Here is a 24,371-nt window from a genome sequence, read left to right as displayed (position 1 = left end):
TCATATCCATTTGTATAATGCTGCTACAATTATAGATAAATCAAAGACCTTTAAGCCCTCCCACCAAGCCATCAACATTTATACACAAAAAAAGGTGTTAGATAATTAAGAAATTTATTCAATTCAATTGCCCTAGTCATCGTCAAGTCGAGTTTGTCTTCGTCTTTGTCGTCACTTGTATTGAAATTGGTGACAAAAGATCCACCGCACACAATAAGCATAACCTGTGATGACTTGAAAAATTGTATCTAAGTATCTAAATAAATCTTGTTTGATAATACAAATGATGGGAAGGAGGTGGTACACTTAGGTTATCCCGAAGACCAATACCGACCGACCAAACGGCGATGACAACGTTTGTTAATGGTAAGCTGCACAAAATTAAATTTACCTTAAAAAGCTGAAAAAAAAACCTATCTATAAACTAGGTAGGTACTTGTAGATATTGGTTTTACATTTATTTGAATAGCATCCAACAAACAGTATACCTCAACACAAAGTATTTGCTATTGTCACCTGTATGCACAAGTTAAATGGCTGTATGCAAGTCTCTGCATCGTCTATATCTAACTATATACAATACTCTGTTAGACATATACATTGACAGATAGTTAGATAGATATTTATTTGAGATTTACAACGTTACAGTGATAAACACTCTATACTGACGTTGCTGTGCAGCATAGTAGGTAGGCAAAGCTAAAAATGCATCTTCGTTGAGATGCATATAAATAGTCGAGACTCCCGGCAATTGGTATCATTAAAAGCTCATTGTTCCACCCAGCTTCTTTGGAGCCAAAGGCATAAAGCAGAAGTGTGTTTTGAAAAAAATATTAGTGTGCGATAGTACCAAGAAGAGGCTCCTCTTGAGCAGCAAAAAAAAAAAGGATATTTCCTAAAGTGAATTAAATATATTTCTAAAATGAAAATCGTAAGTGTGATTTTTATAAAGTTTAAATTTAAATTTATTAAGTGATAAATTTATGAGACTTTGAACAAAAAAAAAGGACAAAGTGACATTTTTTTTAAAGTTTTTGAGTGATATTTTTTTTAAATGTTTGTCCTATAGTTTGAGTTGAACTTCCCTAAAAAAAAATATATATTTGTACATATTTTTGAAATTTCAAAATTTTGCTTCAAATTCAATGTCCTAAAAATGTAAAAATTCTACAGTTTTTAATTTTTGTAACGAGTACCTAAATATGAATATCATTTATATTTTTTTCTTAAAATCGAGTTTTTATCTAATATTCACTTGCTACTTACTTTTCATTTAAAACAAAGTTCACTAAAACTTTTTATTTTGTTTTAAAAATTAAAAAGTTTTAAAAAATGAGCATGTGCTCGGAGTATTGAACAAACAAAAATGAATACTCATATACATTTAATTGGAAAAGTGCCAGTAGGCCAATTTCAAAAATTATAAATCCACTTGCATTGTTCATAACATGTTTGATTGTTTTAAACAAAGGAATACATTTTTTTTTTTTTGAAAAATTAAATTTTTAGACTTTAAATTAAAAATATATTTTACTTTCGAAAACTAACTATTTTTCAAAATATAAAATTCCACAAGAAGAACTTGCTAAATTAGAAATTTTCAAACTAAAGATCAAGAAACAAATGACATTCAACATCCTTAATAAAATCTCAAAAACGGAAAAGTAGATATGCTCTTGAGCCATCTGAATTGTGTTTTAAAAAACAAAGTTAATTGCTAACTTACAAAAAAAAGAAAATGTTTGCTTAAAAATGTTCTAATCTGTGCTGGATAAACTTTAGCCTTTTAATTGAATTCTAGCTATAACACTCACCTTCGGAATTACTAAACCCTGTCCTCTTTCGACACATCTTTTGTAAGACGAACATACTTAAGTCCTGTCTAATTATGCCCGTTATGAATTTCAAAACTTATCCTCCTGGCTACCACAAATAAATGCACAGTTCACACTCTTCACTAGACCCAATTTAACATTCTATAGCACTAGCGTGCTTTTTTTTCCAAAAATTCATTGAAAATAGCTCAAAACATTCTTGGAAGAAAGTAAGAGCAGGAAAAACCCATCCCCAAACAATATGGGAATTTTAAGTTTTTTTTGGAATCTAGATTTCAAAGCAAAAATTGCACTTTGTTACGTCTTTATAAATTTTCTCCTGAGGAAAGTCGCACAGTTGTGTTTTTTTTTTATAATGTGGAATTGGTTAAACAATATTTGAATATGATTAAAACACGAAAAAAAAAATCTTTTTGTCAACGTTTTCGCTGAATTTAGCAGCAGCGTATTAAGCATTGAGTATACCAGCAGAAAATGTCATTAATTTTGAAAAAAGGTTTAAGTCCTCAGAACTTTATAATTTTTTTCCAAATAAATTTGATCATAACTTCAAAAGGAATAAGGAAGAGATATTTTCTCAGTTAGAATGTAGTTCGTTCTATATCAAGGTCATATAGATCTATTATTCTGATTTTCTTCAGGAATGTCCAAAGAGTTTTTCCGATTTTTTATTTTTCAATTTGTATAAATATTTACAACAGAATGTGTGTTTCCCAGAAGCTTACTCTCAAAAAAATAAACTTTAACTGTAGAAATTTGTATGAAAACGAACGAACTTGAAAAAAAAATGATTTCTTTCCATCCATGTTTATCTTTTTTCAACAAAATTAAATGATTAATTCCTTGTGTCGCACATATTACGACCCTTTAGCTTTCAATATATTTCGATTGGGTGGTATTTAAACTTGTGAAAAGCATGGTAAAGAAAAAATTATATTCTCATTAGTTCGAAGAAACTTGAAAACAGACTAATTATTCTAGACCTCGTAGTGCATAAAATGATGGAAATTAGGCAATATATTTTAAAAAAACCTGTAAAGTCAGGTCAGGTTCAAAACTTGAGTCTTGCTTTAGACAAGGTGTTTATTTGAAAAGAATATTAGGAAAAAATTTCAGACTGAATTTGCAGGCAAAAAGATTACAAATACCTTAGTTCTTGTATATAAAATAATTATTCCATCCTTACAAAAGCTTTACAGTTTTTTAAAAAAAATTTTCTAAGTCAAAATATCGAAAGCATTTTCTATCTTTCTAAATTGATTATAGAAATGCAAAATAATTTTTATTTAACTAATAAATTCTATTTGGTCATAATAATAATAAAAACTTTAGAACAACATAAAGCACGAAGTACCAGTTTCAACAACATTTTAAATGCATCATAAATGTCATTTAAATGTTTTTAAGTGAAGATGTTGAAAAAATATGTCCAAGCTTTTTAAAAATGAGTAAAACATTTAACAAAAAATGTTTTTTCTTAAATTTTTAAATTTACCATAATACCTAATACATATTTTCACCAATTGACGTTTTTTGATTTTAAACTCTTCATCATATTAGAAACCAGTATCTCAATTTTTCAATCTGTACTTTTCTTACTGAAATATTCATCATCAATTATTATTATTTTTCTCACCACGAACTATTTTCAGTTACATAGATATTACATCTCTTTTTAATTATGTAGGTACTGATAAAATGGCACATTCGTTTCAGAAAAAAAAAAAACTTATATGGAGGATATTTGACAGTTTTCTTACCATAAAACCTGATTTTCTCACAATGTGTCTCAGTAATCATCCTCCAACAATATGGAATTCCAACCTTAAGATCACACAAACTAAACCCTTTTAAACAAACCTTAAATACCATCGATATATAGGTCACCCAATCAATTGATATTCCACGACAAAATTAAAACTAAATTAAAAAAAAAAAAAAAAAAAAAACAAAATACTTTTAAAGTGCATTTTTCTGTCGCCACATTATAAAAGCCGGTGTGCAAAGTGCCATATATCTTTTTTTTTTCTTATAACTGACCTTTCCGCAAGCTACAAAAAAAAATACAAAAACAAAGACCTTTGTCATCAATTGAATTCCCATGTGGCGCGCACAGATGCCATAGCAGCAGCAGTCGCGCATGCTCACATACTATATTATATAGTCACCAAAACAACAATATACCTTAGAGATGAACTTTGATGTTACATAAATTATCCATCGAATAGAAAAATTGAGGTCTCATTATGCGGGTGCAACCAAGGTGAAGAAACCACTGGCGCACACCATCATTGCTGTCGTTTAGATGCACCCATCCTCGCTGGTTTTGTCTTATGATGACGATGCGCGACTTTAAAAGGTATTGGCATTGTATACTAGTATAATGTGCGATCAAAAAGCGAAGATAGGATTTGTCTGTCGTGATTTACAGTTTCACTAGTTTTTGGCAGGAAGAACAATGTCTCTTTTTTTTTTACTAAGGAGTGTCCCACTACATCATTAGGATGATATTAGTACAAAAAAATGAGGAGCATATACAGAAGTGTTTGCCATTTAAAAAATATAAGTTGAAAAAGAAACTCCTCTCGTGTAGAGATGATTAGTGTAGATAAACACAATTTAACAAGTTGTTACATAAATTTACTTATAATATTTGATATACAAATAAACTTGTCAAACTAGATAATTCAAATAAAACTTGTGAAATGCATCACCAAAGACAACACTTCATCAACTTAATTAATCATTCAATAACAAATAAACCTCTCAGAACTTGGTTGCATAACTTCATTTAAACTGTCCCAATTTCTAATCTTTTTTTCAACTCAACCCAAATTGATTAAGTAACTAAAGGTATGCTTTCTTCATCTTTAAGTTAGGCAAAACCTAAAATCTAGAAATAATTCTCTCAATTATAAGATCACGATTCTCATTCAGAAGCAATTTACTTGTATAATTGGTGCAATTATCAAGTTTGTTGTAGTTTTTTTTTTTTATCTATTTTTTCTCAAAGTCAAAACAAGATGTCTAAGGAATTTATTGTGGAATCTTTGCAATCTTGATTTTATCGTTGGAATATTTAATTGATGTTTCCGATTTTTTTTTTTTTTTTATTTACATTTTTTGTAGGTTTTCTATACAATTTTACTAACTATGTTCTTTTTGTTTTTTTAAATTTTCATTCATAGGAAATAACTTTATTAATAGCTGTTGCAGTAACAATGGTTGTTGGAGCTCCACAACGAGCCGATGAACCTATTGCTATTGTTAGCCAAGAATCAAATATTGAACCTGATGGCTCATATCAATATAAGTAAGTACATTGTTTTTCACATTTTCAGTGCATACTTTTAGGTGAAATTGAGTAAATTTGAATTTAACTGTAGGTATTTGTAGTTTTTTGTATGAAAACGAAAGAGCTGAGGTACGAACTTGAAAAAAAAAAAAATTTCTTTAGTTCGATGTTTATTATGTTTTCAACCTAATTTAAATTCAACACAACACTAATGAATATTTGTTGTTACTGAATTTAGTTTTTTCTAAATTTTAAAGACAAGCACTGACGGATTTTTCTAGTTCTGCATGGCATGGAACTGAAAGGAAAATTATTTGTGGCTTAGTAACGAGTGTTTTGTTTTTAGATTGCAACAATTTAAAAGCTAAAAATATTTTGAAGAATAAATGGTTTAACGTTCCGACTCATAATTTAATGATAATTTTACTAACAAGTCTTCTTTACTTTGTCTTTAATTCCAACAGATTTTTACAGGATTCAATAATTATAAAGCTTTTGTTTAAAGCAACGTTTAATAGTGATAATTTCGTAAAAAAAAAAAATAAGAAAACACTCCTTTATATTAACTGGCGCCCAACGTGAGTCTAACAAATTGTTTCATTTGGATTCACTTTCATAGTTATAGCAGTTATAATTGATTACTAAGTTATTGAATGAGTCTTACAAATCCAGTTGTATAGAACAAGATATTGCTTCCAAAACAAACACTCAATAGTTCTTAATTGGCGCCCAACGTGAGTCCAAAGCATCATTTCTTTTGATAAGATTCAGTTTTGCTAATTAGCATATCGTATGAAACTTGTTACTGCTCCCAAAAAAAAAAATGGGAAACTTATGTTTTTTAACTGGCGCCCAACGTGAGTTAAAGTATGATTTCTTTTGAGAAGATTCTTCTACTCTCAAAGTTTTTCTACTTAGCAGAAAAATAAGGACTAATGTGAATTTTTACTTCAACTGATCGAATCGTTTAGAACTACAAACAGGCCCACCAAAAAAAGAATATGGTAAAATGATAATTTTTCCATTTTTGTTTCCGTGTTTCACTGACAGTCAATCAAATTAGCATAACCAAGAATTAGTTCAACAAAAACACGATTTTTCTGAAACACTCACATTTAAAATATTCAAACAAAAAATTATATTAGCTGATGACTATCCCATGCAACTGCGTGTCAATTTAATATTTCTTTAATTATTTCATTAGCATGCTTTTATAGTTTCAGAATTATCTATAAAAAAAAAACACTAAAAAAAAAATATTGAAATTCAAAAAACAAATATTTAAATTAAATACAACCACAATAAAATAACAACAAAACGACCTTGTAGTTTGCATCCACATGTGGTACAAAACTAAAAGTGCTAATTATTATCAAATTTTATTCGTATTTGTTTTAATAATTTGCCACATTTACGAATAGATTAAGAGTTGCTATATCATCTATTTTGCATTAATATTTTCTTTTTTATACTATTAACAGATATGAAACAGCGAATGGAATCAAAGGAGAAGAAACTGGTACATTGAAAAAAGCTACTTCTGCTGACACCAGTGACGTTATTATCGCTCAAGGATCATCGTCATACACATCTCCTGAAGGAAATCTCATCTCCTTAACTTATACCGCCGATGATGTGAATGGTTTCGTACCATCTGGTGATCATTTGCCCACACCACCACCAATTCCACCAGCAATCCAAAAGGCTCTTGACTACTTGCTCAGTCTTCCACCTTCAAAGAACTAAGAACTTGACTAAATCATTTTTGACAAAGTTGCTAAATACAGCTGCCTAAATATTTTTTGTTAAATAAATCGAACTCCCAACATGCTTATAGACACGATCAATCACACACACATAAATATACATCTGCAAACGGAACAACACACATGAATATACATAAAAAGACAACATTGTTATACAATTTTATATAAACATAGTTTAAAAAAAATACAAAAAAAAAATAAACTTACACAATTTTTCATATACTGACTGAACGAACCAGGAATACGTAAATAATTGTAAAAAGTATAAACAAAAATATCATCGAACCGCACTCACTCTTTATTTTTTTCACTATTTTTTGTTATTTTCTTCTCAAATATTTTTAATCTATAAAAAAATATTCTATATAAATTAATCTATCTCTGTTCTTTTCTTATATATTTAATTTTTTTAATGCAAATGCGATACGAAATTTTTTGTAAAATTTTTCTTTTTTTTTTTCTTTTTCTACTAATCGTAGTTTAGTAATTTTCTGAATGATACTCAATTTCTTTAACTTTTTCTTTCATTTCTTTTTTGTTATAAAATATTATCAATTAAATGGCATTTTAGTCGCCAAAAAATATTTTGGTATTTATGTGATATCGCAATGAAAAATAAAAATCTAACAAAAAAAAATGTTTAAAAAAAAATGTAAAAAATGTATAGAACAATATTATTATATGAATACCTATTTTAAGATGCAATAAAGAATTTATTATTCTTTGAAAAAAATAATAATCATGTTTTTTTAATTAAATTGCTTTTAAAAATTATATTCTTTCTGTTTCAGACAATTTAGGAATTTATATTAGGAACACAATAATGTTGATAATAATTTATACTTGTTCTCATTTGACCGGTCTTAATCAAGTAATTCTTTTATGTTTTTGAAAAATATTAATCAAAATGTCATTGACTCTGAGTTTAAATTGAAACTAAGAATATTAATTATACATTAAGTAAAATTTATAACTTTAAGCAAGAATCATTGAAGAAATTAGGTGTTAATGCGGTTTTTATTCGGGTCTAAAGTAGACTAGGGTTCAACATTCTTTTCAAAGAAAAAAAAACGTTATTTCGAGTATTCAATTTTCTAATTTTGTACTTAATAAGTACTTAGTACTTAAGAAATAATTAAATACCTTACTTACATATTCACTAAATTACTTACATTTTAAAATACTCTCTAATGCACTTGGTAATCTACTTACTTATAGATTTCCTCACTGATTTTTTATTTATATCTCACTTAAACCTGATTCACATGGCACTTATACCTACGGTGACCATCCGTCCCGGTTTACCCGGGACTGTCCCGTATTTCTACAGCTTGTCCCGTGTTTTTATGTAAGAAACCCGGGACGTATAAGTGTCCCGTAATTTGTAATTTGTCCCTAGATTGTCCCGTATTTGCACATTCTCTGATTTTCTTATTCAAAATTTTAAAAACTTTGTACGACAAACAAAAAAAACAGTGGTTGGAAATTAAAAGTTTTTTTCTAATTTTTCGGAAAAAAGCATTAAGCCTAGTACGACGCTGCTGAACCAAAACGAAAATTTTCCTAAGTCTCCATAGTCAAAAAACTCTTTTGGAGCAAGAAACAATTACCTGGGCAGATAAATGTGAGTGACAAATGATTGAATTTGAAAATTTTCGTTTACGACTTTGTTGTGCTGGTTTTATACGAAAATTTTTGGTTCGCCTCTAGACTAGGCTTTAGTTTTCAAAATGGAAGAGTATAGAACCCAGGTAAATTTCAAAACTTTTAAGGACATGTTGAAAGTTTAATTAAAGATTGTACGTTTTCAAAATCATTCAAAATAAAATTATAACAGCTCTCACGATTTTGATTGAAAAAAATATTTTTTTAGAAGTTATTAACATTATAATATCGCTTTCTTGCTCACATAAAATCGTTTAAATCTTGAAATAAAAATAAAGAAATTTAAATTTAAATTTTTATATTTTTTTTTGTTTTGAAAAATCATTATTTTCAAAATGTTCCAACGATTTTTAATCTGTCCCGGATTTCGCTTCTAGAAATATGGTCACCTTACTTATACCGCAAAAAATTAGAGTATTTAAGCCCTTGGTAAAGTGATTTTCAATGTTTGGAGAGATTAATTAAATATGGCCCAATTTTGTTTTAACCTGAATTTTCCAAAAAATATATAAATAATATTTAAGAAACTGTTAGTTCGACTGATATGATTTTTAGCTTCAATTTATAAGAAATTTCTTAGCTTAAAGCCACGGTAAATCGATTCAGAAATATGCCTCTAAGTGCTTAAATAGATACATTTTTTTATTTCAATTTTTTACCTTCAATGCTAATTTTTCTTCTGTTTTAGAATCGATTCCTGCAGTATAAACTTTTCGAGGTTTTGCAATTTTATGGAAAAAGCTCCAACGATTTTGATTTAATATGGTTTGATTAAATATGGTGTTTTAGTTATTCGCATAAATTTTGTAAAAGGCTGAACCCACTGCCTTTAAAACTTGAAAACAGATACTCGTTAATAAATTTCTTTGACATGATTTTTTTTTTATTTTCTTTTTTTAGTACTTTGATGTAACTGAACTATAACGTCAAGTTTCTAAAGCATATAAAGTATCGAAAATAGCAAAGTACCTATTATTTGTATGTATTAAAAAAGTTATTTTTTAACTCTCTCAAAGTTTTAAAATAAAATTTTAAGTTGATAAGCCATATCAAGTAACCATAACCAGACAGAATAGGACTCTTTCTATCATTTTATAACAGAAAATGGGATGACTTTATGACTCACAAGTGACTTTGTATAAATTCAATTCCATTTTTAATTTTACCAATAATTTTACATAAAACATGGACTTTTTTTAATTTGGAATGATGCTGGAATATTTTTCCAATCATACCTTATGGTCGTTTTCTCTACATGTTGGTTGTACGGATCATTTAATTGATCTGCCATTAAAATTTTGAAGTAAAAATTGTGTGTCCTATAAATTTCATTGGGAACAAAAAAAGTATAAAAATTACAAAATTTTAAATGAGGTTTTAGACCGAGAGCCGACAGCATATTTTGGCAGTTTTGATATAACCGAAATTCGAGTGTGCACATATCTAGATATGCACCACAGTATATCAACGGAACAAGTCTGGCAGTGATCTTTTTCAGCTTTCCCCCCGCCAGACCGCTTGAAAGCATTTTTAAGTGCATTTTTCTAATAAAAACCCTGATTACTTATTTTCTGTTAGGTATAACCGTATGATGGTAACAAATTAATATTCTATGTCTATTCCAGGTCTAGAAAATATAATTTTAAGCTAGCTATTTTTCAGCCTTCCCTCTGTCAGACGCATCCAAAGTGCAGTCAAAAATCAACTTTTGGCGTTTTACTAGGTACTACCCCAATAAATGATACACCAAAAATTAATAATAAATCCCCTGATTTCAAAAATGTGGGTACCAGAAGTTTTTTTTAGCTTTCGCCCCGCCAGACCGCTTTGAAGCATTTTGAAATGCATTTTTCTAATAAAAAACCTAATAGCTTATTTTCTGTTGGGTATAACCGTATGATGGTAACAAATTAAAATTCTATGTCTATTCCTGGTTTAGAAAATATAAGTTTAAGCCAGATATTTTTCAGCCTTTCCTCTGCCAGACGCCCTTAAAGGTTTCCCAAACAGGTTTTTCCATAGAAAAAACACCTAGTTTCTGTTTTTTTCTTATAAAATTGAAATAATATTTTTTTGTTTAGAGTAACCATATGATGGCCAAATATTAACTTTCTCTGCCTTTTCCTGATTTAGAAAATGTAAGTTTAAGCCAGTTTTATTTCAGCCTACCCTCTGCCAGACGCCCTAAAAGGTATCTCAATAGTACGGGAAAGTTAGATTTTGCTATATGGGGCAGGGGGTTTGGGAAAAAATCCGAAGCAAAATACTGTTGCAAAGTAGCGATTTTTCGAAATTTCACAAGAATTGCATTAAATTGAAAACCATAAGAATTTGGGATGAACAAGTTACCAAATTCTAAGAGCTCTTAAGTTCCCCAATCAGCATATTTCGTTTGATCCATTACTTTTGGGACACCCTGTGTATTAGAATTATATTACTTTCACAACCGGTTTAGAACTATAAATTCCATAGTTTTGACATCTGTTTTGTTAGCCTGAAGTTTAAATGCCCATAAGTAACACAAACTGTATAAATTGATCCTGTAAAATTTATTGAAGCTAAGTCAACATGTCTACCAAATTTAGCAAATGACATGACACATCTCTCTTTAATGATAATGATTATTTTATTATAAATTTATTTAAAATTCTTATATATAAAAGTGAATGTATTTATTTGAATAATTTTAAAACGCAGCAACAACTAAACAAAAAATAAAAAACAAAACCTGATTCACAAAAACAGCATCATTCATTGAATTTATGCATCAAATTAATTCCATCGATAAATGCAGATTCACTCTTTTAAATGTTAAAAAATCACACGCTTGTTTTCTTAATTCTATTCTACTCCAATAAGACCCCTTTTGAGATGTATAGTTGTTGAGTTATATGGATTTTGTATTGCAAATCTGATTTAAAATGTTATTCTGAATAAATTATGACCCACCTAAACACAGATAAAAATCAACGTTTTTTTGTTAAACAAAAAAAAAAAAAAAGTTGTTAAGGATGGCTTGATTATCTTTCAAAACTTCTATTCAACAATTTAGTTAGTTGAACTATATAAAATCAATCCATTGTCATTCTCTTTTCTGCACTTTAAGCTGTCGCGCGTGTAAAATTAGATCACGCAAAACGAACAAAAATGAATATCGTCCCGATTTTGTGTTTGCTATTTATAGTTGCCAAGGCTGAAATTTTAAAAGCTGATTCACAAGTTAAAAGTGAAAGCGGGTATAATATATTTAAGTCATACCAAAAAAAATAATAAATTTAATTGAATTTATATCCAGTTTAGGTCCAAGTTTAGGTCCAAAAGGCATTGAAAGTAGTTTTCTGGATAGTGTCACTTCAGGACACAATGGTGGACCAATTATGGGACGATTCGTTTACGATGGTGAAGATGGTCAGCAATTTGAAGTTTTCTATTTTGCTGATGCGTACGGGTATCAAGCTCAAGGACGTTTGATTGAACGAAGTCATCCGCTTTCAAGTTCCATAGATCGGTGGAATATGAGGATAACCTTAGAGGGAAAATACGGTTCAATAAGTGATTAATTAATTGCGTAGGCTTCAAAGTGTAAAATAGAGAAAAGAGTATTATAATTTGAAAAAAAAACTGTGAATTTTGTTAAGTTTTGACATTAAAATTGAAAAAGTCGAAAAACGTTGTTTTATTTTGTTTGTGGTTGGTAACTTTATTTATATAAAGAAGTAAAAAGTTTTCAGGTGTATTTTCTTTTGTTTTTTTTCTTTCTAAATGGCAATAAGAAAAAAAAAACCCTGCCTTCTCATGAAACTATAAATAGCTTTTTGAAAAAACTCAGGATTGGAAACTTTTTACGTTACAAACTAACTAATTCCATTCTTAAAGGTCAGATACACAAAAAAGCTAAAAATAAAACCAGAAAATATATCTACTCACTGGATTTTCCAAGTATTTCAGACTCAAACGAATAAAATTATTAGTATAAAGCTTGGGTAAAAACATTTGAATCACATTATTAACAGTTTTATATCATCCAACTCAGTCGCATAAAAATGAAAATAATTCTAGTTCTATGCTTAGCATTTGGTATTGCTTATTCTGCTGTTATAAATAATTCTAAAGATGATAAACTTCTTATATTAGTTAATAGAAGAGATGACATCGATCAAACATATAACTATCGGTTAGTAGCATAAAATATGAATAAAATAAAAATTTAAATAACATTTATTTCCAGTTATGAAACACTTTCTGGAACTAAAGTAGAGCAGCATGGTTATTTAAAATATGTCACACCAAATGCAACTGGAAATTCTGTTGAAGGTAGATTCTCGTATATTGGCAATGATGGAGAGGAATATAAAATAGCTTATACTGCTGGAGAATTTGGATATCAACCAAGTGGACGTCATATTCCATCAGTTCCACCAGCAATTAAAAAAGCTTTAAAATATATTGCTGAACATCCTTACGTTGAACCTACAAGAAGAACAACTAATAAACAAAAGAGCTGAGAAGCGAACTTTATTTTATCTTAATTTTTGTATGTCTTGCTTAGACATTTTAATTCAGTGTGTAACAAAATTGTAAATGAAAGAAAATATTTAAATAAAGCTACAAAAAATAAAATTTTAATAGGCAAGTTCAACAAGTTTAAGAAGAAGAAGTTTATTTAATATTATAATAATTAAATAGTTCGATCTTTAATTTATTTAACAAAAATTTCTGAGAAGATGAAAAAAATGTTCAATGTTTTTGAAAAAATTAATGATTTCTGTTTTATGACCGAAAAATCTATTAAACACTCGGGTGATCAATTAACTGGGGTGAAAAACAGGAACAGACACCCAATTTATTCAAAGGGTAAATTAATACTAATACCACTTAAACAGTTCTTTTTATTTTGGTATGGATTTTCTCACTGTACGATTCAGCCCTCAAATTCTCATATTGCTTTCCACCTGATTTTCAAAGTCAATGATACAAAGACCGAATGCTGTTTTTTTTCGTCGAAGATTATCGGGTCTACATTGCCATTTATGAAGCCGAAAACAGGCAATACTTTGAGGCCTATTCAGCATTTCGTAGGAGCAGAAGCAGGTTCGTTCAACTTTATACCCGATATAAAAGTCTCTTTCTCAATCGCGATATCGAGGATGTTACTTTGCTTATTTTAATTTAATTTGGTAACTTTAGCATGTAGGGGTGTTGAATTAAGTCCATTATTCAAGACAGCAGCCGTCTAGGTTCGCAACTTTTTTATAGCGTGTAGGTTTTCTCGGAAGAATCTGTCCGTAAGTTAGACTAGTAACAAAGTATTTTCTGTACTATAGTACAAGGTTATTATAAAACCATTGAAATAACATACATCATTTATTCATGTTAGGTATGAAGGAAGGTAGGTTAATATGGTGCTCCCAATCGATTGATGATAAAATAAAAAATTAAAATAAAGTTGGTTCTAAGTAGTGATGGGAACTATCGAATGATTTGAACTATCGATAGTTAGTAACTGAATGATTTGAGCTATCGAATAGTTCATTCATTCATTCATTCATTCCAATAAAAACTATCGAATAAACTATCGAGTAAACTATCGAATAAGAACTATTGTATACAAAAACTATTGGAATGAAAAAACTATCGTACACAAAAAGCTATTCGAATGAAAAAACTATCGAATAAAAAACTATTTGAATGAAAAAACAATCGTATAAAAAAAACTATTTGAATGAAAAAACTATGGTATAAAGAAATCTATTTGAATGAAAAAACTATCGTATAAAAAAACTATTCGAATGAAAAAACTATCAAATAAAAAAAAAACATTCGAATAATAAACTATCGAATGAAAAAACTATTCGAATGAAAATAGTAACTAAATGAATGAATGATTTAAACTATCGAATGAATGAATATTTTAAAACTATCGATAGTTTGATAGTATACAGAGATATCCATGTATAAGAAGTAGCCCATGCGAAAATATGTTTTTGAAATTTCTAACTTTTGTAAACATTGGTACATGTTTTCAAGAAAACCAAACTTTCAAAATAAACTGCAAATAACGTACTTATGTCGACATTTCTATTTCTGGGTAACATGTTGAACTATTTCAATAAAGTAGCAATTAAAAATTAAGCTGTTAGAGTCAAAAGCAATTCACATACTCCACTCCACTTTTTTCTAATGGTTTTGCTGTAGCCCTAGAAGCTAGAACTCTTTTCTTAAGTGTTAAGCTTTCAGCTCAATTGAGTGTCTACACGAAGATAAAATAACACAAGGGATATCTTTACTTCTGGTATATTTAATCATCATAGTTAAATATACCATAAATAAAGTTAAATTTATCAGATGTAAAGTTATTCCTGTGTTATTTTCTCTCTGTGCAGAATCTTTACCAGACAGCTAGACAGTGTTAAAATTTGACCATTAAGCTGCTGTAAGAAGCATCACTTAAATTTGGGTAACTCGTAACTAAGCCCACAGCCCAGTTACACAGAGAAAACATAACACACTTAATAAGAATAAAGTTAAATACACCAGAAATAAAGTTAGATAATATACAAGAATTATAGTTATCCCTGCGTTATTTATTCTATGTGTACTAATTTTCATCAATGCAAAATCATTGATTGTCGCTGATCTCAGGTAAAAACTTACCCAATACTAGATTATCTATGGATCATCCGCATATTCCACTGCCTTACGAGGATTTTCTTCATAAATAGTATATATAAAAAAGGAGAAATGGCGTCACCGTGAGGTGTACCTTTTTTTTAAAAAAATTTTTTTTTAGTGAATAATGTGATATGAAAAAGTCAGAAAGCGTGTCTTTTAAACATCATTATCAACTGAATGCATTTTATATACCCATTATTTTGTCCTTTTTTACAAAACTCATAGTTTTGCTCAAAACTAATCATAGAACATGAACTAATTTTTACAGGTAGAGGAAACTAATTTATATTTCATTCAACTGATATTTCGGTTTTGTAAGGCCACAAAATAATTTTATTGACAATGGATCTTCTCCAAAACTGACAATTTCTTCAAATTTTTGCATATGAATTGCATAGAACTAAAAATAAACCCAAAAATATTAAAAATTCTAATTGATTAAATTTATAAGATCTCAACTCTAACGGTATCAAAGACCATCTGCCGATGAAATTTATTAAATGTGCATTTTTATTTCATCATTCGATTCCTTAACAGGAATTACCAAACAATGTACTCAAGTTTCAATTGAATAAAAAACTTGTCAACCTAAAAAAAAATTTGTTATTCTGGTCTAAACAAAAAAAAAAAAAAACTGGAATAAGGATAAACGGTTGGGTGCTGTGAATTGAAAGTAAGACGCAAATTTAATTGATAATCTTGTTTTGTTATTGTTTGGGTTAAGCTTCGATTTACTATATAAATTCAATGTGATCTCATCAAAGTAGTATCATTTACCTAAGGTTCATTATCAAAATAAGTCACTTTAAAAAAATGCATTCAATTTTGATTGTTTGTTTGGCATTTGGCATTGCTGCTGTTAATTGTGCTGCTGCAAGAGATGGCCCTGTTCTAGAATCAACAATTGGAAATGATGGCAATTTTCATTTACGGTAAGCTTTTCTTAAACATGTCAAAGTTGAAGTTTTTAATACTAATATTCTTGGTTAAATAGTCTTGAAGATGCTGATGGAACAAAAATTCTTGAAGATGGACATTTGAAGAAAGCTGGTGATAAGGATGGGGAAGTTATCGAAGGTTTATTCTCATTCATTAAAGATGGCCAAACATTCGAAACTAGTTTTACTGCCGATGAAAATGGTTATCAGCCAAAAGGAGCCCATATACCAACTCCACCACCAGTTCCAGAAGCTATTGTACGTGCATTAGAATACATTGCTAAACATCCAGCTGTTCAGTCAGAAAAATTAAGCTCAATTAAGGGTTAGATAAATAGTGTTTATTACTTTGCTATTTCGGCAGTATTAAATATACGCTCTCATTTGACCAGTTGATAAATTAAATTGTTTGGTTTTTTTTTGTTAGAAATAGATACCTGCTGTTTTTACAACTTGTTCGCCTTTTAACTATTTAATTATTCTCAATGGAATATAGTCCCTTAAAATCAAGGATTTTGTAAAAATCACGAATTTCGTTAAAATCACGAATTTCGTTAAAATCACGAATTTCAGTTAAATCACGAAATTCGTTAAAATCACTAATTTCAGTCAAATCACTGATTTCGGCCAAATCACAGATTTCAGTAAAAGCACAGATTTTAGTAAAATCACGAACTTGTTAAAATCACAGATTTCGGTAAAATAACGGATTTCGGTAAAATCAAGAATTTTATAAAAATCACGGATTTCAGTAAAATCACGAAATTCGTTAAAATCACTGATTTCGGCCAAATCAAAGATTTCAATAAAATCACAGATTTCAGTAAAATCACGAATTTGTTAAAATCACAGATTTCGGTAAAATAACGTATTTCGGTAAAATCAAGAATTTTATAAAAATCACGAATTTTGTTGAAATCACAAATTTCGTTAAAATCACGAGTTTCCGTAAAATCACGGATTTCAGTAAAATCACGAAATTCGTTAAAATCACTGATTTCAGTCAAATCACAGATTTCAGTAAAATCACGGATTTCAGTAAAAACACGAATTTGTTAAAATCACAGATTTCGGTATAATAATGGATTTCGGGAAAATCAAGGATTTTATAAAAATCACGAACTACAGTAAAATCACGAGTTTCGTTAAAATCACGGATTTCAGTAAAATCACAAATTTCTTTAAAATCGCAATTTTCGTTTAAATCACGAATTTCAGTAGAATCACAGATTTCAGTAAAATCACGAATTCCGTTAAAATCACGGATTTCGGTAAAATCACGAATTCGGAAAAGTCACGGAATGTGGTGAGATCACGAATTTCGGAAAAATCATCAAAAATATGTAATAAGGTGGGTCAAAAAAATGGAAATTCGTTTTTTTGATTTGGTACTTCGAAAACTCGATTGCTAGACACCTCTAGAATATACTCACCAAATATGAGCTCTTTATCTTAATGGGAAGGTCCTCCGCTTTTCAATTTTCCATTTTTACATCAAGCTTCTACAAAAAAAAAAATAATTTTTTTATTAATTGACGTTTTAGCCAATTTTTTTACATATTCTTGTAGAAAATTGAACGTTCTACAAAAAAGGTTAAATACACTTTTTTGAATTATCTAACCGTTTAGTAGATATTTGAGGTCCAAAAATCGAGAAAACCTTTAAAATTTCGTTTTTTGTTCTTAATTTTGTAACAAATTGAAAAATTATAATAATCAAACGCGCATGACATATTCTTGTAGGAAACAGATTGTTCCACAAGAAAGGTCTTAATAATTTTTTTCAATAATCTAACCATTCTAAAGATATTCGAGGTCAAAGTTAAAAAAAAAATTAAAACATTTTTTATTTTTCAAAATTTTCTAATTCACTGAAAATTCAATATTTTCAAATTAGCAAGATGTTTTCTTGTAGGGACTTAAACGTTCTATAAAAAGTTCCTTGGCAGCAAATTAATTGCTTTAACCGTTAAAAAAAGTTTTCATGTTTTTTTTTAACTTTGACCTCGAATATCTTTAGAATGGTTAGATTATTGAAAAAAATTATTAAGACCTTTTTTGTGGAGCAATCTGTTTCCTACAAGAATATGTCATGCGCGTTTGATTATTATAATTTTTTAATTTTTTACAAAATTAAGAACAAAAAACGAATTTTTAAAGATTTTCTCGATTTTTGGACCTCAAATATCTACTAAACGGTTAGATAAACGAAAAAAGAGTATGGAGTCTTTTTTGTAGAGCATTCAATTTCCTACAAGAATAAGCAAAGAAATTTGCAAAAAAGTCGATTTATAAAAAAAATAATTTTTTTTTGTAGAAGCTTGATGCAAAAATGGAAAATTTAATATGTATGTAAGTACCTATAAAATCGCTAGTATTCTTGGTTGAATGATGAGTTCCCCCAATGAGATAACTAATCGGCCTTATAAAATCACGATTCGATTCAAATTTGGGAAGTTCCCTAATTGTTCCGAAATATTTCAGTTTTTATTTTTTGAAAAATTTTCCAAAATGGGGTTTTGGTAGCCGAAAAACTAATTTTGACCTAGCCTCCTTTGTCAAGTGTTTAATTTTAAAAATTGTTCTGAGTTTTTAATTTGTTCTTAACTGATCCAAATTTTTCGTCCACTAATTTCAATATTTCGAAAGTTAGGAGCCGAAAACAGAAAATATATTTTTTTTTTTTTCAACTTTAAAAAAGCATAACCATTGTTCCAAAAAATTCAAGAAAGGTTTATAATAGTCCTTTCGAATTCATCCAAGTTTAAGCGTAAGAAAAAAAGTTTATTTAAGTTCTTTTTGAAAACGTGCTATCCAAACCAAATTTAACGATAGAACAAAAAAAAAAAACTAATATTTCGGAATAAATCGTTAACAACCTGAACAACTTTCACAAATAACAATTTCAAAAAAGGTTGGCTAACTTCACACATATCGACTCGGTCGATAACGATATTTACTTTTCGAAAAGATCAATATATTCCAACCAGTTCGAGCCCTAGCTGTCTCCAGTGGAACATATCAAGTTGATTAAAGCTCTTCTCCACTTCACAGAGTAGAAATTGTTAAATCACAGCTGAAACTTTAAAATCACAGCGTAAGCCACTGAATCATGACCGAAGCTACTTAGGCATTGTAATTGTAAAGACCACTAAATAACAGCAGAATCTGCTTGATTCAACAGACACTGGTAATCTCACTTGAAATTGGAAAATTAAAGTTGAAACTTAAATTAACTGTCGAAGGTGCTAACTGTGATTCACAGCTGATACATTTTTTTAATCTCATGTTGGTCAGGTAGTTTGTTTTCCAATAAACCCTACCAGTGCTGGAGGCAAATCTTTTTGTCTTCTACATTATTTTTGGTATTCTGCTATTTCCGACGCAATTGTGATGTGTTATCTCAACAATTTTCACAGTTTAATATTAATAATTATTTCATACATAAAAAAAAACATATTTGACTTAAAAAATAACTCCTTCCATTCTAAGAAAAACATTGGTAACTGATGCCCGACAAAATGATTATTTATACCTGTATTCTATTTCTGATTAAAATTAAAAATTCCTTCGAAACGCCTACTTTCAAAACCCAAGCCAAATACTTCAATAATATATCTGTAGGCGGAAATAAACATTTCTGTCACACATGAATGATGCAAAGATACGGTAGCAAAAGTATGTAAATAAAACCCTCGACAACCACAGCACAGAAATCAGAATCACTCAAAATAATTCCTCTAGCTGACAAACATTACTAAATATTACGTAAATTTTTTGTTTATTTTAAATTATTATTATTTGATAATTACCTTGAAAAATAAAACTCACTTTCAATGCAATATCATTATTAGATTTGCATTAGATGTCAGTATTGGTGGTAAAAATGTTCTTAATTATTTAAACAAACAAAATGAATATACCTTACAGAAAATGATGAATTATTAAGTCCCTAAGAAAAAAAAAATAACAACAACTTCAAAATGAGTTCATTAGCACATGGGCGCAACAAATTGCAGATTTATCCAAAATGTATTAACACCAATACAAAAAGATATACTCATCGAAGTATGTTGGTTTTTAAGCTATAATAATAAGTCGCAAACGGGCGTCTTCGATTTTTTATATGGCTGTCAAAATAGTTTAACCACTATTTCAATTGTTTCGCCGAATTCGAGTTTAGAATTTCAATCAACCATTTCACCCAACACGCTTCAAATTATGAAATCTTTTTGATTCAAAAAATTTATAAACTTCTTGTACGTGCTTTTGTTCTAACAGTTATTGTTTCTTTTTTTTTTTTTTTGTTTAATCTCAAAGCGAATAATAAACTTTTGTTTTCTGCGTAGAGAGGGCACTAACCTTTATGATTGATAGTTGCTAGCCAATGTGTGTACTTATTTTCCCATGAGCCATAAAATCTTTTTTGCATAATTTGCAAATAGTTCAATCAAAAGAAGACTGGATAACTACTGTTTTTATTTGACTTAGAAATGATTCAATGACGAGAGTGGTCAATTGGACATCAGATCATCATTTATTTATGTCTTCTTCTGCGTGTAGGTAATATAACAAACAATATGGCCTTGAAGAGAAGTTAAATTTGAATGCATGTACCAATATTTGTTGTAAGACCAAGATAATTTTGTTTCAAAAAAATTTGTTTCGACTATAAACAATTTGGGAATTTTGAATGAATATTTTAATTTTGGTTATCTGCCGAAAGCATGTTATATACCTACTGGCCATATTTCTTGGAACGTTGAACTTTTTTTTTTGCACTCATTTTTGATGTTTTATGATTCCGAGACAATGTGTGTATTTTTGCTAATTGATTTTTAATCTTCCGGCTAAGGTGTGAATTAAAGACTCATGCATTTTGCTGGAATCTCGTGTTTGACTTAGTAATAGGGAGAGGCAGTTTTTGGAATGCATGTTAACACTGCATAAAAAGAATAAAGCGCATGGTTTTTTATGAGACCTAACACTCACATGAGTGCCAAATATAAATTAATAGTTTTTAATTATAAGATTTAAATTAATTTTAAAAAAGACAAAAACAAAGGATTTATCTTCATAGCCGTATTTAGGGGGAAATTTTTTTCAGAAGATCAAAAGATATATTATAAACAAATACGGTTTGTTTGTGTATTTTAACAATTTTATTACCTATCTGAAAATCTCCCTTAAAGTCTCTACCAATTTTGTATCGTTAAAGAAGCAGTTGATATAATTTTTATAAGGGAAAATAAAAGTTTTGTGGTCCATTACAACGTTTATTTAGGGATTTTTCAAAAAACTAGTTTTGACCTCTTTGATCATTGACATAAACACCTTAAAATGTTCTTTTAAGAACCCTTTAAATAACACAAGTATTTATACAAGGTTTTTATTGCGCGACTAAACTATACTTCTTCGAAGGGTTGCTAAACTCGAATCCGAAGACAGAAATATTCGATCACATCTCGTTTTTGAAATATTACCGTTAAATCTATTTAAATATCCGAGATATCATCAGTTGCTTGTTACCCACTTTTGTTCTATGTCAAGCTTAAATCCAGTATATAAACGAAAACAAATGTATCCTTTTATTTAGAGAGTGAAGCTTTAGCTTTCTATTATCAAATTTTTTCAAATTAGAAAATTAAACAATTTAAGTTTATAGTTTAATTTCAGTGCATTTTTCAATGTTTTTACATATAAAATTGCACGAAATAATTTTTTGTGTAAAGCCTTAGAGTGGTTCAAATTTATTTCTTCAATAAAAATTTTCTTGCTCGCTATAGCTCGCAATTTATATCAAACAACTTATCACTCTCTGTACCAATTTAAACTAGAGATGTCGCAGAATATTCGGCTATTTTATATTCAGTAAATTTTTAAATTCTTCTACGTCAGGCACTGAAAAGTATATTAACAAGTTTTTCGCTTCGACAAAGTTCTAATGACCATTTGCTTTAGCGCAATTAAAAATCGATTGCAGTTACATGTAGTTGATAAAAAAGTTTTGTAATTCCTAAAAAAAAAATTTGTTCGGTCTGCATTAAAAAAAATGTATTCCAACTGAAAAATATTTGCATTAAAAAAAAATATTACTTGCAAGTAAAAAAATTGCATTACAAAAAAATTTGATTGCAATATTTCCATTGAAAATATAATTTTGATTGCAAATAAAAATATTTTGCATTAAAAAACAATTTCAACTATAATATCGAACCTAATGTAAGGCCTAATAGTATGATAGAATATGATCTCCAAAATAACTAAGTATTTTTCCCTGTTTATAGGTTAACCTCAACACGATAAACTAGTGGAAGGAATCTTGCCTCTATGAAAACTTCACCATGTTTAAAATTATTGGTTTTTCTATTCAAACACGAGATTTTGTTACGTACTCCGTAGAAGCTTACAAATTTTATAACAAGTTTTGATAAATACCGTTCAAAAATATTTTGCATTTTTGTGTAATTTCGTATTCTCTTATGACTCATTATATTTTGCACTTTTCATGACCCAAAAGTGTATATTGTAAAGTATATATTAACATATATGTTTATGTCTAAAAAATCGGTTAAATTGTGTACAGTAAATTTTCATTGCCCTTTTCCCAATTTCCCATTGAATTCATTTCAGAAAAAATGTGTTAAAAAGAAACGAAAAAAAATACAGAAATCTAACTGCCTTCTTAGAAAACTACATATTTTTGAAATTTGAAAAACTTACTTTTTTACGGATTTCAAATGCATTTTTTCCTTTGTCCAACTTTTAGCTTAGAAAAAGTATATGAAGTATATTCTGAAAGTAACCGTTTTTTCTACACAATACTTACAAAATTGTAAAAAAAAAAGAACAAGAAACGTAAGAGACCAGAACAAATCAATGTTTTAAGTTCACTTTCGAAATATCTCATCAAACTATTTATATTTTTTTTAACATTGGCGAAAAATTTTGAACGATTTAGTAAAATGCTTAAGTCATTTTAATAATTTACTTTGTTACAAAAATGGCACAAAATTTTAAACGATTAAGTTATTAAAGCCATTTTAGTGAGTTACTAAGCAAAACAGCAGACTGATTTTCAATTTGTAACTTACTAAATGGCTTTAGCAATTTACTAAATCGTTTAAAATTTTGTTCAATTATGCAAAATTAATTTAATGTTTCTAGAATTTTTTCTAAAAAATTTCAATGATCTTACAAATTATATGGGTCGCAAAGCATAATTCGAATGGAATTTATCATAGTTGCTTAAAATAAGAAATAGTAACTTCTAAGCGGAATAAAACTTTCCTTTGATTTTCTGGTTTTAATTTAAAACAACGTTATGATTTTGTCAAGGTTGAGAATTTTAGGGTTTTATTTCTACAAGCATTTCCATTAAACATAAAACTATATTTTTCACAGCCGAATATAACTCACAAAATAATCAAAAATATTCAAACTACTTTACTTTGGTTAATAAAACCAACTTCTTTTGCGTCATTTATAAAGAATTTTACTCCCATTTTGAATATTTATTTATGTTTTCAGTGAGCCAAATAAATAAATTTAAAATTGCATATAAGTGGATTACTCTAATTATTCATTCTTAAGCAAACAAAAATCAAGCGAAACAACTCTGACCTTGCAAATTTTAACTAGCATTCTTAAGTAAATTTAATACCATTGATCCTGCAGATAGCAAAAGCTAAACAATGTGCTGCAGCATATATTCTAAACAAAACAAACATCTTCACTTTTTCAAACTTTACTCGCAGATAGGTGAGTACGTGATCTAATTTCTTCTCAATTTCAATAGATAAAATCTTACACATAGAGAAAAAACAAATCATTAAACCAGCAGTTGCATAATAATATCCACAAGAATCTCAAAAAAATTGGTTTCTTATTGTCCAATTATAACATTTGTTCAAAATTCAAAAGATTGTATAAAAATAATCTTTACTTAACAAATTTCACTTTATTATCTAATAATAATTTTATCGGAATAATAAATCGGTCAGTTAACCTCCCAATTATATTATCCATCACTATATTTTTTGATTCAATTAATCTGCTTTCTATAACCATTCATATGGTAGCTTAGGGCACTTCCTTTCTTCTTCTGTTATTATAATAGCCGACAAATTCCATAGAATTTTTGATCACTCACATCAGACAAAATCAATCCCGTGCAATATATCACAAAAAACTTGTACAC

General features: G+C 28.7%; 4 protein-coding genes across 4 annotated transcripts; all 4 read left to right on the top strand.

Annotated features, from left to right (window-relative positions):
- The first annotated feature begins 756 nt into the window (after positions 1-756).
- On the top strand, positions 757-7,122 carry LOC129906638 (endocuticle structural glycoprotein ABD-4-like). The gene is made up of 3 exons (XM_055982462.1): positions 757-931; positions 5,024-5,148; positions 6,612-7,122. The coding sequence occupies exons 1-3, from the start codon at positions 923-925 to the stop codon at positions 6,874-6,876; spliced, it is 399 nt and encodes a 132-aa protein (XP_055838437.1). The 5' UTR covers positions 757-922; the 3' UTR covers positions 6,877-7,122.
- Positions 7,123-11,659: 4,537 nt separating this feature from the next.
- LOC129906640 (cuticle protein 2-like) lies at positions 11,660-12,185 on the top strand. Its single transcript, XM_055982464.1, has 2 exons — positions 11,660-11,797; positions 11,857-12,185. Exons 1-2 carry the CDS (start codon positions 11,709-11,711, stop codon positions 12,119-12,121), a joined length of 354 nt encoding a protein of 117 aa, XP_055838439.1. The 5' UTR covers positions 11,660-11,708; the 3' UTR covers positions 12,122-12,185.
- A 419-nt stretch (positions 12,186-12,604) lies between these two features.
- On the top strand, positions 12,605-13,072 carry LOC129911812 (flexible cuticle protein 12-like). Its single transcript, XM_055989758.1, has 2 exons — positions 12,605-12,735; positions 12,790-13,072. Exons 1-2 carry the CDS (start codon positions 12,605-12,607, stop codon positions 13,064-13,066), a joined length of 408 nt encoding a protein of 135 aa, XP_055845733.1. The 3' UTR covers positions 13,067-13,072.
- A 2,944-nt stretch (positions 13,073-16,016) lies between these two features.
- On the top strand, positions 16,017-16,554 carry LOC129906639 (endocuticle structural glycoprotein SgAbd-3-like). Its single transcript, XM_055982463.1, has 2 exons — positions 16,017-16,165; positions 16,228-16,554. Exons 1-2 carry the CDS (start codon positions 16,047-16,049, stop codon positions 16,499-16,501), a joined length of 393 nt encoding a protein of 130 aa, XP_055838438.1. The 5' UTR covers positions 16,017-16,046; the 3' UTR covers positions 16,502-16,554.
- The last annotated feature ends 7,817 nt before the right edge of the window (positions 16,555-24,371 follow it).

The sequence above is a fragment of the Episyrphus balteatus genome, chromosome 1 (assembly GCF_945859705.1).
Source record: "Episyrphus balteatus chromosome 1, idEpiBalt1.1, whole genome shotgun sequence".
NCBI classification, from domain to species: domain Eukaryota; kingdom Metazoa; phylum Arthropoda; class Insecta; order Diptera; family Syrphidae; genus Episyrphus; species Episyrphus balteatus.
This window is presented reverse-complemented; position numbering and strand designations above follow the sequence as displayed.

Excerpts from the sequence above, each read along its gene's own strand:
- LOC129906638 (XM_055982462.1), top strand. Across the intron at positions 5,149-6,611 it reads GATGGCTCATATCAATATAA|ATATGAAACAGCGAATGGAA; the intron begins GTAAGTACATTG and ends TACTATTAACAG.
- LOC129906639 (XM_055982463.1), top strand. The coding sequence starts at position 16,047 with ATGCATTCAATTTTGATTGTTTGTTTGGCATTTGGCATTGCTGCTGTT. Across the intron at positions 16,166-16,227 it reads GATGGCAATTTTCATTTACG|TCTTGAAGATGCTGATGGAA; the intron begins GTAAGCTTTTCT and ends TTGGTTAAATAG.
- LOC129911812 (XM_055989758.1), top strand. The coding sequence starts at position 12,605 with ATGAAAATAATTCTAGTTCTATGCTTAGCATTTGGTATTGCTTATTCT. Across the intron at positions 12,736-12,789 it reads GATCAAACATATAACTATCG|TTATGAAACACTTTCTGGAA; the intron begins GTTAGTAGCATA and ends ATTTATTTCCAG.
- LOC129906640 (XM_055982464.1), top strand. The coding sequence starts at position 11,709 with ATGAATATCGTCCCGATTTTGTGTTTGCTATTTATAGTTGCCAAGGCT. Across the intron at positions 11,798-11,856 it reads CAAGTTAAAAGTGAAAGCGG|TTTAGGTCCAAGTTTAGGTC; the intron begins GTATAATATATT and ends ATTTATATCCAG.